The sequence below is a fragment of the Balaenoptera borealis genome, assembly GCF_965194805.1.
Source record: "Balaenoptera borealis genome assembly, chromosome: 1".
In the NCBI taxonomy this organism is placed as follows: Eukaryota; Metazoa; Chordata; class Mammalia; order Artiodactyla; family Balaenopteridae; genus Balaenoptera; species Balaenoptera borealis.
Window position 1 is genome coordinate 749,020 of NC_138860.1, and position 14,189 is coordinate 763,208.

General features: G+C 52.2%; 1 protein-coding gene across 1 annotated transcript; it reads left to right on the top strand.

Annotated features, from left to right (window-relative positions):
* Positions 1–449: 449 nt before the first annotated feature.
* RABIF (RAB interacting factor) lies at positions 450–7,506 on the top strand. The gene is made up of 2 exons (XM_082398154.1): positions 450–671; positions 5,464–7,506. Exons 1-2 carry the CDS (start codon positions 546–548, stop codon positions 5,707–5,709), a joined length of 372 nt encoding a protein of 123 aa, XP_082254280.1. The 5' UTR covers positions 450–545; the 3' UTR covers positions 5,710–7,506.
* The last annotated feature ends 6,683 nt before the right edge of the window (positions 7,507–14,189 follow it).

The following is a 14,189-nucleotide window of genomic DNA, read 5'->3' on the forward strand; positions in this document are numbered from 1 at the left end:
TACCGCCTCACTGCGCTACGACCGACCCATAGGGAAACTGGGACTCGAGACGTTTCTGGAAGCGCGTCAACACCGGGTCTTGCCACGTAGTTAGTGGTCAGTATGATTAGAACAGAGAGCAGCAACTGAAGCTTCCAGGCGCCTGTCTCCGCCCACAAGGCAGGTGTCCCTGTAGGTCGCGTCCCCTGTGAGCCACTGCGGCTGAGATTTGCTGATGGGGGTCCGACCCCAGGACGTCCCCGTCGTTCACGGGACTAAACGCACACCTGGACTGGCCCAGGTTTCACTCAGTGTAAGGGAAGCCCAGCGCCCAGGTGAGCCTGGGCAGAAGCTCTGTCACGTCCCAGGAGGAACCTGTCACAAAGCCACGCCGACACCCGGCCGCCTGTGCGGCGGCGACCGGCAGCGCCTGCGCAGTGGCGTCCAGGGCCGGGAAGCGGCGCCTGCGCTGAAGGAGCGCCGCCGGCGCCGCCGAGACCGCGCCTGCGCAGTGCGAAGAGGTCGCCCTGAGACGCGTGTCGCCGCCAAGGGCCGGGGTGGAGGCCATGGAGCCCGCGGCGCCGCCGAGCGAGCTCGTGTCGGCTGAGGGCCGGAACCGGAAGGCAGTGCTGTGCCAGCGCTGTGGCTCCCGCGTGCTGCAGCCGGGCACGGCGCTCTTCTCCCGCCGGCAGGTGAGGGGACGCGGCGGGGGGGTGGGGGGCGGCGACACCGGGTCCCGTTCGGCTTGGACCCGGACACTGGAGCCCCGGGGCCGCGCTTGCCGACCGCGGGGTCCCGACGCCGGGCCGCTGCAGACCGACTTTCTAGGGAGCCTGAGCGTTCCTTCCTCAGGCTCAGGTGTCGGTGCCCGTCGTCCCGCTGTCACGTTCCACAGCCTCCTTCCCACTGCGCCGCCACGCCCCGCCCCGGGAGTGGGCGCGGGGTCCCGGGGAGGAGTGGGCGGGGAAACTGGGGGGCGGTTCGTAGGGACTGGGCGGGTGGGCACGGGAGGGAGGGACGGGACGCGGGGGCCGTCCTGGGGGCGAGGCCCGAACCCGCAGAGCGCTCGCTCGCTCCCGGGTCTGTGATCCCCGCCGACGTCGTGAATCCCTAGGAGTGTCGTTCACACCGCTGCACAGATCCCGTGTCCCACGTCCCGTGTCCCGCGCCCGCTGCCCCGAGACTGCGCGTGAGGGAGGACACAGACATTGGGATTTAAGTAAATGAGGGAGTGAAGTTCTCAGTCCCTGAGACTAAGGGTTAGAGCAGGCGGAGCGGATCCGTGTGTCGCAGGCGCCATCGATCACCTGACGTGTTCTTTTTTTAAGTCCTGTGAACGGTTTCTTTATAAAATGTTCAGACCCCCGACTCGGTCCTTTGTGAAATCTCACCTGCAGTCTGGGGCAGAGGAAATTACAGTCACAGAGGAAAGAAACACCAAAGAGCTTGAGAATGTAGGGAAAGGGTGATGAGTTAGAGAAGGGAATAGTTGCTTTGTTACCTTTTGAGGGAGAGGGCAGTTGGGGCAGGAGAGCGGGGTGGAAGATGAGCTGGTGGGAGAGAAAGGATAGAGCACTGTTTGGATGAGAATGCGAGCAAACCGAGACATTATTCTCAAACTAAGCATGCACCTAACATAGGACCCAGCAAGTGTTCTCCGGGCCTTTATCCCTGGCGGGATGAAAACATGTTCACACAAAACCTGTGCACGAGTGTTCACTGCACCTTTCTTCCCAAGAGCTGAAAACCAGAAACAGCCCAGCGGGCCTTCTGCTGGTGAATGATGCCACACCACGGGCACCACAACTTGGATGAGGATGAGTCTCCAGGGAGTTACGCTGAGTGAAGAAAGCTGGTCCCAAAAGATTACTGTTGTATCATTCCATTTATGTGACATTTTTGAATTTTAGAAATGGTCAACAGATTAGTGATTGCCAGGGTTTAGGAAGCGGGGGCGGGTCAGGGGTGTTGGCAAGTGTGGTTATAAAAGGGTAGATGGATGGTGGTGATGGTTGCACAATAATGTGAATGTACTTAATGGCATCAAATTGCCCACTTAAAAATTATTTAAATGGTACAGTTTATGTTATGTATAGTTTATCACAGTAAAAAATCAGGAATCAAAATGGAACATGCCTCAGGTGTGTTAGGCAGTGTTGTTCTAGTTATTGCTGCATAACAAAATCACCCCAGACAGTGACTTAAAACATTAACGTTTATTTTGCTCACAAATTTGGGGGTTGGCAGGGCCCAGCTACAGCTCGGCAGTTCTCATTCATGGTCTTTCACGGGGCAGCGGTTAGAGGGCTCATCTCAGAAGCTTGCTCACTCACTCCCGTGTCTGCCTGTGGACTGAGAGGATTCAGGCACCTGGAACAGGCTGTGATGGGCTGCTCCTCCCGGTATCTGCCACGAGGCCTCAGGGTAGCCATGGTTCTTACAGGGTCACCAGGGCTCCCAGAGCAACTGTTCGAAGAGCAACCTGCAAAAGTGGCCCAGCCTTCCCTAAGCTAGCCTGTCCCTCCCACCTTGGCCTGCCCAGGCTCAAGGGGAGAGGCACAGTCTCCACATCTTGGAAAGGTTGTCAAAGAATTCGTGGACATTTGTGTGGTTCTAAAACCACCACAAGGGACTTCCCTGGTGGCGCAGTGGTTAAGAATCCACCTGCCAATGCAGGAGACACAGGTTTGACCCCTGGTCCAGGAAGATCCCACGTGCCGCGGAGCAACTAAGCCCTTGCACCACAACTACTGAGCCTGCGCTCTAGAGCCCGTGAGCCACAAGTACTGAGCCCTCACACTGCAACTACTAAAGCCCGTGCACGTAGAGCCCGTGCTCCACAACAAGAGAAGCCACTGCAACGAGAAGCCCGCACACCCCAACGAAGAGTAGCCCCCACTCACTGCAACTAGAGAAAACCACGCGCGGCAACGAAGACCCAACGCAGCCATAAATAAATAAATAAATATATATATATATATATCACGGGTTCTTTCCCCATGGCAGTATCTTTAAAAAAATAATAATAAAAAGTAATAAAACCACCACAAGTACTCACTGAAGGGGGAAAAAATCACAAAAAAGGTGAACAGAAGTTTACTTTGTACTGTAACAGTTTTTATTCTCATCTGTAGTGCAGCATGCTTGCCCAGTTCTCTATAATGAGAATGTATTTTTACAAAGAGAAAGAACGTATTTTATTTTTTAAAGGGTACTGTTAATGGTTCTTGAAGAAAGCAAAAGAGGTTTCACCGAGACATCAGCAGAATCTCAGAGTCGTGGTGTTCGATGCATCTCGGAAACCTGTCCAGGGTCAGGGGTGCTGGCCGGGGCCCTGGCCGCATAGTTAACCCACCTCGTCAGGGATCTGGCGACTTTGGCCCCCTAACAACCGAGTTGGCCACCTCAAATTAGGTATTAATTTCTAGATTTCCACCCCAGTAGTCTATCCAGAAAGCCTCATTGTGTCCCACGTGTTACATCCCACAGCGAGACCCTAGTGTTGTCCTCTACTTTGTTGAGATCCAGGCACAGATACACAGGCAAGTGCACATACATGGGTCTGACTTAACAGGATTTCAGTAAAAATGGGAATGTTGAGGAAGAGAGGGAACAAGACCCAGTGTGACTGACCCCTTGAATGGATGGCTAGTAGTAGTATTGCCCTTTAGTCACTAATCAAATGGGAGACAGCAGAGGTGGCCTTATGCACTGCAAACGGGGACGATGTGAGGGAGACTCGTGCTCCTTTGCTAGACATGTCCCGAGGGCTAATGCTTATGTAGTCTTCGATTTTCTCCCCTCACATTTCACTCCTCTTGCATTTAGTTAAGATGTGATTTCACACCGACAATATAGGAGGTAGGCTGGAAATGTACCTAGGGACGTTTAGGCCCACAGAAAATAACTCTTAGGACTGGAATTCAGGTTTTCTGGTTCCTGAATTTTGATTCCTACCTCTCTTTGCCTCTGCCTGTTCCCATTTTCACTCAGGGTAAAACAAAGCGTTAGGGACTCATTTAACCATCAGATGAGGCAAAAAGAGTGGCTGGAATGACAATATAACAGGAAGAAGGACTATCATATTTTTTGATGTCCTCAGATGAAGTCTCAGGTGACACAGCAAAGGGAAATGCACAGATGTGTTTTAACAAGCCCAGTGCTTGGGGGACAGGGAGGGGGAATGTTCTGGATCAGAGCTCCCTCCTCCCTGCCAGGGATACCCTACCAGCGTCAGCAGGCCTGGAGTTCAGAAGTGCAGGCTCCAGGGTTTTTCACACCTTGGCAGCTCTTGTGGACTTCCTGACATTCTCATCCCCACCAGAGCGTTTACCTGTTTTGGATTGATGTCAGTCTAATTTTTTAAAAACTTCTTAAATTGTTTGCTTTTGTCCTGATTGCCAATGCCAGGCTAGCACACTAAGGCCATCCTATTTTATTAGAGTTTGGGGGTGCGTTAGAAGTGAATCATGGGGTGGGAAATACTCCGTGCGTTGGCGGCAGCCGTAGTGAGGAGCAGGGAAGGCGCTTGGCTGACGTGTTCTGCAGTCGGGGGCAGCTGAGGCGTCAGCTGACCATGTGGAAGAAGTCAAAGGGATTGCGTGCGTGCGTGCGTGTGTGCGCGTGCTTTCTCCTCATGAATGGGAGATGCAAGGGTCCTAGAGATAATATTCCAAATTCTAGAGCTAGATTTTCCTTTTTAATGTTCCTTTTATGAGGTAAACCCAGTATCTTCGTAACAACAGTGATGGAATAGCGTGCAGCCAGACATCCTGTGTTTACTCTTGTCCCAAATGTTGGCGTTCTGCTCTGTGTCACTTGCCGTTCCAGGCACTGGGGATGTGGTAATGAACAGGAAAAGTGAGCTGGTGGAGGGAGCCCCCTGGTAGATAACTGAGGCAGTGAACTGATAAGATGATTTCAGAAACGGTGAGTAAGAAGTGGCGCAGCATAAGGAAGCTTCGGGGGTGATGCACATGCTCGTCATCGTGATCATGGTAAAGCCTCGTTGGCGTGCAGTAAACGTGTGCCAGAATGTGTCGGATTGTCCGCTTCGGGTCTGTGCAGTGTGCGTCAGTTACGCCTCAGTTGAGCCACTTTAAAAAACACAAACGCAGTGGGCAGCATGGGAAGCTCGTCCAGGTTGTCCGGTTGGGGGAGACCCTGAGGAGGCCATGCGTGAGCCGAGTGTCGGGGAGGAGCTGGCCCTGCAGGCTCCGGGGGCGGAGCAGACTGGCCCCATTAGGAGTCGGGGAGGAGGAGCCCGAGGAGGGGGAGAGGAGGAGCAGGCCGGCCCTGTGGGCGCAGGGCGGTCCCGGTTACCACGGCAACCTGGCAGCGCCTCTCCGCCTTCTCCGGAGAGGCTGGCGTGGACGGGGGTGGCGGGCGCATCCTGGCCTGGGGCTTACTGCCGGGCGCCTGGACTGTGGGAGCTTCGGGGGCCGTGCGGAGTGAGCAGGGCTCTGCTGTGTTCTCTCCACGCAGCTCTGCCTCCCGCCCATGAGGAAGAAGCCGGCGCTGGCCGACGGCGGCAGTCCTGAGGGCGACCTTCTGCAGGAGCACTGGCTGGTGGAGGACATGTTCACTTTCGAGAACGTGGGCTTCACCAAGGACGTGGGCAACATCAAGTTCCTGGTCTGCGCAGACTGCGAGATCGGCCCCATCGGCTGGCACTGCCTGGACGACAAGAACAGTTTCTATGTGGCCTTGGAACGGGTTTCCCATGAGTGACTGAGGGGAGGGGACTCAGCTCCACCCCCACTATAAAAGCTACTCCCCACAAGGACGGCCGAGTCGCCTTCTCTGCACTAACGTCAGTCACGAGTGTCAGCCCGCCCCGTCCAGCACGCGTCCACGTGCTTCCTCACGGCCTCAGCGCCGGCCTCCTGCTTAGTTCACATGCATTACCGCCTTTCCTCAGCTCCCTTTGCCCCCGGGTTTAGGACACGGGGTGCTTCCACAGATCTGCTCCCCTCCCGGCCTGCTGCTCTCCTGAACCCTGGGGCTCCCTGTTCCTTACCCTCAGAGAGCGGTTATGCAACCTTTTAGCCATGATGACACGTGACAGATGGTGCTCATGATGGTGCTGACGGTTGAAACCCGCCTTTTTCTCATTCAGGAAAGTGCACGAACGTCTGTGTGGCTAACTTTACAGTAATTTATTCTTTCTAAAAGTAAAGCATTTCCAAACTGCAGTATTTAAACCACTAATCAGAAATACATTCCTTTGGACATGCCTCTAAGACCACGTTTGGGGGCCTCTCCTCTAGGCTGACAGTGACTTTATTGTCAAGGTGGGTGTGGCCACTCTTCCCTTCAAATCTTGATGTAGTTTTTCTTTGTATTAGCTCCGCACTGCTATATATAGCCTGTAAGCTGAAAGTCAGATTTCCAACCCCATCTGTCAGCTACCCCAAGGAAAACTCAGCCCTGGCTGTGTTCCCAAGATCTCCTGGAGTCAGCGGAGAGTGTGGGACGTAGGGGGCGGGCCTTTGCCACATCATACGTGAGTTCATTGGTTTGTCTTACCTGGACTCATATAACTCTCATATAACTCTCTCTTTGCTCCTAGCACAGACTTCTTAAGTGGATGGTGTCATCATTACTGTATGCACTGGGCGTGGTCCTCACAGATTTCTGATTCAGTTGGAATCTCTAGACTAACCCAGAATACAGACTTTCCATTCAGATGCCGCTCTTTGTAGCTGTGGGGTTGCTCTGACAGTTTGATGTTCAGTACGATTCTCAGTTCTGTCATTTCTCTTCTGAAACGACTCACCATCTCAGAAGGAGTCTGTGAGACCAGGTTCCAGGTATCCTCCCATCTTCCATGCCTCTAAGGCTCAGGAGACCTAGAATGGAAATGAGGACTAAGTGGAGACCTTACAGACATTCCTTCGGGCCTGTTTTCCAGTTGCTTCCTCCCTCCTTCTCCCCAGAACGTGGTCTAAGGGCCCCCCAACTAAAGTGCGGGCCTTGGGCACAGTTTTGCCACCAACCTCCTCCCCTAGAAAGGTGGCTTCCGTCCCCGGCCGTAGCCTCACAAGCTCTGGTAGAAAGTGAGAGAACGGTTTTCTAGACGGATGGTCAGATGTCCATGATTATGGCATTTGCAGAAAACCTGTGAGAATATCCACTCAGGTCAGAAGGCACAAAACCACGTAGATGCCTCTGGGGACATGTGGCCCCTCATATCATGAGCCAAAACCTGGGCAAAGCGTTTTTTAAATTAGACTTTGACTTTTCTTTCCTTTTTTAATCACAGAAATAGTACACATTCATTGCAGATAAATACAAAAGTAGGTATATGGGGATATGTGTATATGTATAGCTGATTCACTTTGTTGTAGGGCAGAAACTAACACACCACTGTAAAGCAATTATACTCCAATAAAAAGTAGGTATAAAAGTGTTTTTAATCATTCATATTTTCACCATGCAGAGATTGCAGACGGTGATGCGGTGTATGTTCTTCTCAGTGTTTTTCTATATGTACTGTATAAATAAACGTAGGGTTTTTAAAACAAATATGAGATCGTGTAGTACTCTCATAACTTGCTTTTTCCATTTAACAAAATACTTACCACATAGGTGATGTCCATCTCCGCCGTTGTATTTCTGTACTGTAATTTATTTTACAGTCCACTGTTAGATTGTCTCCAGCCTCTCCTAAACCATGTGATATAAGGTGCAACCTTGTAGCTGAATCTGTCCAGGCTTTTGTACTGTTTCCCCGGCTGCGTCAGCAGCAGCGGGCTTGCAGGGTGTGTGCGTCTTCACGGCTCTGCTGACTGACGCACACACCTCGGAACAGCTGTGCGGCTTTACCCTCCTCCCCAGCAGTTCCTAACACTGGGTATTTATTATCTGAAATGAATATGTTGCTACTTTCATAGGAAAAATAGTGTCTCATTGTTTTAATTTGCATTTATTTTATTTCTAATGAAATTTTTATATATTTACTGGTCATTTGTGTTTCGTTTCTTGAGATTTCCCAAACTTTGTTCCTCCAATAGCCAAAATATCGAGTTATTCTGCCTTTTCAGCTTGATTTGAAAGAAATAAAGGCATTTAAACAGTGACAATTAGATTCTTGCACGTCCTTGGGAAGAATGTATAATTGGAAACAGAGAGGAGGGCTGAAACCTGCGCCTTAGGATTTACCCTGGGGTCTGTCGGCTGACGAATCAGCCCCTCGGTGTCTGTCGTGGAATGAGGGTCGTCTCCCTGCCCCCCACACATGGTGGGCTCTGGGGAAACCCTTGCGAGTCAGGTCGCTGTGTGCGCTGGGGCACGAGGGGGAGCCCACGACCGCGGCTGTGAGTATCGAGGCTGCAGCTGCAGTGGGGGAGCAGTTGGTTTTTCCAGGGCCTTCCTGTTTTGACACAGAATTAAAGATGGATAGCGGTGTACTGACACTTTACTGCTGTCAGCGCACTGTATGAAGCTCCTCAGTAACTCCGCCGTGTGACTATGAGGACTTGTGCTCCCAGTACTGGTGGACTGACCATCCCAGTGAGGGCAGCTCCAAAGGCTGGATACATACTTTAAAAGTCCGTAGGCATCAGGGCGCTAACACGAGTTTGGAGAATTACTGGATCGGGACCACGGAGAAGATGGAGGCCCCGGGCGGTGGGCTTAGTGTGATGGACGCTCTCCTCCTGGGGGCGTTTCCCAACTTAGAGGAGGCAGCTCGGAGGGTGATGGGTGGTCCTGACGGCCTCGCAGAAGGCAGGGACAGGGCCTGTCACAGGGTGTGGACCAGGCGGCCGGCCCTCACTTCGGGTTGGGGCCCTCGGTCCTTTGCCCCCGGAAGCAGGGCGAAGCAGGGCGGGGAGTAGAAAGTTTCTAAGACGGATTGCAGCACAGCCTCAAAATCTCAGCCCTTGACATTGGATTAAGGTGATCCCAAGTGGTCGTTGCCCCAGGCCTTTGGCATGAGCAAACAAAAACCCTCTCTAGAGGAAAATGTCACCATCCGAAACTTCAAATTCTTTCTGCAAACTATTTTGCTACTACAATATCCTGAATATAATAAAATGTAACCAAGCGTATGAGACAAGATGATAAAAGCAGTAAAACAAAAGACCGTGGGAACAGGCCCACTGAGGCTGGGGAAACAGGAGCTTTCAGATGTAGACGGTAAAATAACTGCTTACTCTGTAAAGGAGATACCAGACATGTGAGAAAAAAAAAAAATGAATTCTAGAATCTAAAAAAATCCAAAACCAAAAGTGAGAATTCACTGGAAGGTTTTAATAGAAGATTAGACACAGCTGGAGAGAGAACTAGGAAACTGGGAGCTGGCAGTAGATTTGCAAGCCCGCAACGCAAAACCTCATACAGCGTTACCGAGAGAAGTGAAAGGAAAACAAGCAAATTCACGGGGCCAGAAAACCACAGCCCAGATCCATTCAAGCTGACATCTGATTTATTGAGATTCAGGAGCCTGTGAGTTAAGGATGGTTTTTGCCTACATAAAATTCTCAGTTTTGCCTCTTAGCCCACAAAGCCTAAAATATTTATCTGGTCCTTAAAGAAAAATTTTGCCAACTCATGACTAATTGTAAAGATGTTGACTTTTCCCCAAACTGATGTATATAAATTTAATAAAATCCCAATCAAAAACCCAACAGGTTTTGTGTGTGTGAAATTCAACAAACTGATTCTAAAAGTTATATGTAAGGGGACTTCCCTGGTGATCCAGTGGCTAAGACTCCGAGCTCCCAATGCAGGGGACCCAGGTTCGATCCCGGGTCAGGGAACTAGATCCCACATGCATGCCGCAACTAAAGATCCCACACTCAGCATTGGAGATCCCGAGTGCTGCAACTAAGACCTGGCACAGCCAAATAAATAGATAAATATTTTTTTAAATAAAGTAATAAAATAAAATAAAAGTTATATGTAAGTGCAGAGGACTAAGACTAGCCAAGACGGTCATGGAGAAAAACCAGATGGGAGAATTTCTCTGTTGGAGAGACATCATAGTTTGTCACAAGTGTAAAACAAAATCTCTCAGAAACAGCACCATGCAGATGGATACTTGATTTATGACAAAGGTGGGGGTCATGATCTGGAAGGGCAGGGTCAGGAGGGCTTCTGCAAGGTTGGTAATGTTCTAGTTTTTAAATATCTGCATAGTGGTTATGTCATAACTTAAGCTGTACATCTTTTGTGCACTTTTCTGAACACATGTTATATTTTCATAATAAAAAGGTTTTTAAAAGAAAGTAACTAATGGTCCTATACAGAGCCCACTTTTGTAAGCAATTCAGTCATTCGAAAGCAGGAACCACCTGCACAGCCTTGTCACTGGCTCAAGAATGATGAGCCTGGGCATGGCCCTGGTGTCTCCCTGGTACCTTGATTGTTCACCAAGAGGATAATCTTGTTCCCACAAAGACTCTCCCTCTTCCTTTGCCCCTCCCCTGCCCGGGCTCACCGTGTTTGTCATTTCAGTTACATGTCATTTTGTTGCTACGTGATGGGGGAGCATGGGGACGGGGTGCCGACAGGAAAAGGATGCAGACTTGTCAGGATTCTTCAGATGGCTTGAAAACTAGAGTTGACCGTGGGCCTTCCCCTCCAACCTTGGGAGTATTTTGAATTCCTGAAGCTGAGATGAGTGTGGGGTGTGAGAAGAAATCAAGGAACCCCATCTTACATGGAGTGGGGAGGCCGGAAGGGGGGGCCTTTCACGCCCGTGCCTGCATCACCAGCAGGAAGAGGGAAGATAAGATGTCGCTTTTTTCCCTCTGGTACAAGGGAGTGCATTTTTCACATAGGCAGTTTATCTCCTGCTTAAAAAAAGGGAAGGAAAATCCCTCCCTGCCCAGTGGTGGTCCCACTCTGACCACCCCTGGCAGCCAATGAGAAGCCCTCACAACCTTGGACTCCTGTTTTTCCACTGTGTCCTGTTCAGAACACATGTCCCCAAGCTCCTAAACCTGGTGAAAGCACGTCCCTCTGCGCTGTCCCAACTTACCTGTGATTCACCACAGCTTGCCTGTCCCAAGTCGAAATTCTCTGCCATTCCTAAATAAACCCATTTTGCTGGTAAAATAACTGCCTCTTTTATTTTTGAGGTTAACAGGAGATATAGAGAAAAGGAGGAGGAAAAGTCAGAAATAAAAATCTAAACTTGGAAATAGTCTAGATAATAGAAATAAATCCAAGTACCTTGTAAAAAGGACTAATTTTAATTGGTGTGATGTAAAGAAGCATAGTGTCAAGGGGCCGGTGTCATTTCCACAAGTAACACTGAGGATGTCACTGTTTCAAATGTATTTACAATCCCTGGGTCAGAGGGGCTCTATCCAGTAGGGGGATGGAAGGACTTTAACCGGGTGACTCTGCCAGCGGGTGGCATGAATGCCAAAGAGGCAAAGGGAGAGACGATGGTGTTGGGTTCATGGCCAGGCAGCTTCACTCTGATCGTTGAAGTGCCCACCTTCAGCAGGCCACCCCGTGCAAATTGTTTGGTTCAACGCAGTGACAGGCAATAGGTTACACATCTGAGCTTTGTACACACGAGGTTTCAAAGCACTCACTTGAATGTCCACCCACACATTCTCCCCTTATCCCTTGACCAGAACATTCACTTTAGAGTGGGCAGCCTCAGAAAACCCCACAGTTGAGACCAAAGGACACTTTTCAGAGTTCCAGGTTCAGCTGGTCACCCTGGACTTAAGCCACCTGAGACACTTGGGCATTTAGGTTTTTTGGGATTTTTTTAAAATTAATTAATTTATTTATTTTTGGCTGCGTTGGGTCTTCGTTGCTACACGCGGGCTTTCTCTAGTTGCGGCGAGCGGGGGCTACTCTTCGTTGCGGTGCGTGGGCTTCTCATTGCGGTGGCTTCTCTTGTTGCGGAGCACGGGCTCTGGGCGCGCAGGCTTCAGTAGTTGTGGCACGTGGGCTCAGTAGTTGTGGCTTGAGGGCTCTAGAGCTCAGGCTCAGTAGTTGTGGTGCACGGGCTCAGTAGTTGCGGCACGTGGGCTCAGTAGTTGTGGCTCGTGGGCTCTAGAGCACAGGCTCAGTAGTCGTGGTGCATGGGCTTAGTTGCTTCGTGGCACGTGGGATCTTCCCAGACCAGGGCTCTAACCCGTGTCCCCTGCATTGGCAGGTGGATTCTTAACCACTGCGCCACCAGGGAAGCCTGGGCATTTAGTTGTAAAATATTTCAGGATACTTTCAAATGACATGGCTAGTGTCTTGTGGGTAAACAGGTGCAGGAATCCAGGGGCACTGGTGGGTGACCCTAACTTTGTCTTCCTGAGCTCTACCAGCAGGAAGTCATTACCGCTGCAGGTTTTCCAAGGCAAGAATCCAAGCCTCCAAGCCCGACCCACATACACTGGGTGCAGTCACCTGTCCACAGGAGATGACAGGTGCGTGAGGTCCTTTGGATGGCGCTGCACAATAGTGAGGGTATCATTGCGGGGCCCCAATCATCTTATAAAACCAGACGACAGCCAGCCTCTCACACGAGAAGATGGACCAGCGAGTTACACTTAGGTATTTAGAAGTAAAACCTCATCTCAGAGGTCCCTCAGCTGCCAGCTTGGGGAGAGGGAAAATGTGTGTATGGCCTTCATCATGGAAAAATACAAAACCACTACTGGGGGGGAAAAAAAGTACATCTGTGTACTGTCTAAAATGCTTCTCTGATCAAAACCCCTCAATGGGGACTTCCCTGGCGATCCAGCGGTTAAGACACCGCGCTTCGGATGCAGAGGGCAAGGGTTCAATCCCTGGTCAGGGGACTATGATCCCACATGCAGCACGGCCGCAGCCAGAAAAAAACCCAAAAACCTCAATAGCGCCCCATCGCCGGTGCAGTGATGTGCATACTCTCCAGACTAGCATCCAAGGCCCTTTCCATCTTCAGCCACAAGTCCTCTTTCATCAGCTTCAGGCAGCCTGGACCCCTCGCTCTTTGGGGGACTGAAGTCACCTGAACTGGAGCAGGGGCCCCAGTCAAAGGGCAGGTACGTTTTTTTTTTTTAATTTATTTATTTATTTAATTTATTTTTGGCCGCGTTGGGTCTTCGTTGCTGCGCAGGGGCTTTCTCTAGCTGTGGCGAGCGGGGGCTACCCTTCGTTGCTGTGCAGGGGCTTCTCATTGCGGTGGCTTCTCATGTTGCCAAGCAGGGCTCTAGGCGCCCGGGCTTCAGTAGTTGTGGCACACGGGCTCAGTAGTTGTGGTGCGCGGGCTTCAGTAGTTGTGCCTCACGGGCTCTAGAGCGCAGGCTCAGTAGTTCTGGCACAGGGGCATAGTTGCTCCGCGGCATGTGGGAATCATGACGGACAAGGGCTCGAACCCACGTCCCCTGCATTGACAGGCGGATTCTTAACCACTGCGCCACCAGGGAAGCCCCCAAGGGCAGGTAAGTTTCAGTCACCTGCACCTGCGATGCTCGCTCTCCCCACACCTGTCTGGCACCCCTCCCCCAGCCGCATTCTGCCCCGCCTTCGAACCTCCCCGCGCCTGGTTCTCATCACAGGATCTCTCCCTCTCTGGTGGTTGCGCACCTCAAGTCTGCACCACCCTCCGGTTACGCACTTTTTCGACAGGTCTGCGGTGTTACCCTAAGATAAAAACGGAACGAAGGCTCTGCCCAGCGCTTCAAGCTCTCAGCCCGGCACACAGGCCACCGGGGAAGCGGGTCGAGCTGGCCAGAAGGACTCGACGCTCGCGGCTTTCCCTCCCTTGGGCTACAACCTGCCCAATGACCGGGGGGGGGGGGGGGGGGCGGAGCTCTTGCATAAGCGGCCGCCCAGTAGCGGGGCGAGGGGGCCTCGTGTGGGCGGGCAGCGCGAGAGCGCGGGGTAGGGGGCGGCTAGGCGGCCGCTGCGGGGAGGTAGGCCCCTCTAGGCAGCCGGCGCCTGGACTGGGGGCGCCGCTGCGGGTAGCGCGTCTGCTTTGAGGTTCCCGGAGTCCGCGGTGCGGGGCTGGGAGCCGTCGGGCATCCGCAGCGACTGCGGGCTGCGCGGAAAGGCGGGTGGCGTGGGGCGCACGCGCCGGAGGAGCCCGGGCGCCGCGGCGGGAGCTTGCGGGACCTCTCCGCCCCCGGGTGGCCGGGCTCCCGCGGGTTGTCCAGTTCTGAGCCGGCTCTTCTGCACTCCGGCCCGAGGTCAGAGGCGCCCGAGCCTCGGCCCAGCTGACCGGGGTGTTCCCGGCGGCCCTCTCTCCGCCGTCCGTCGGT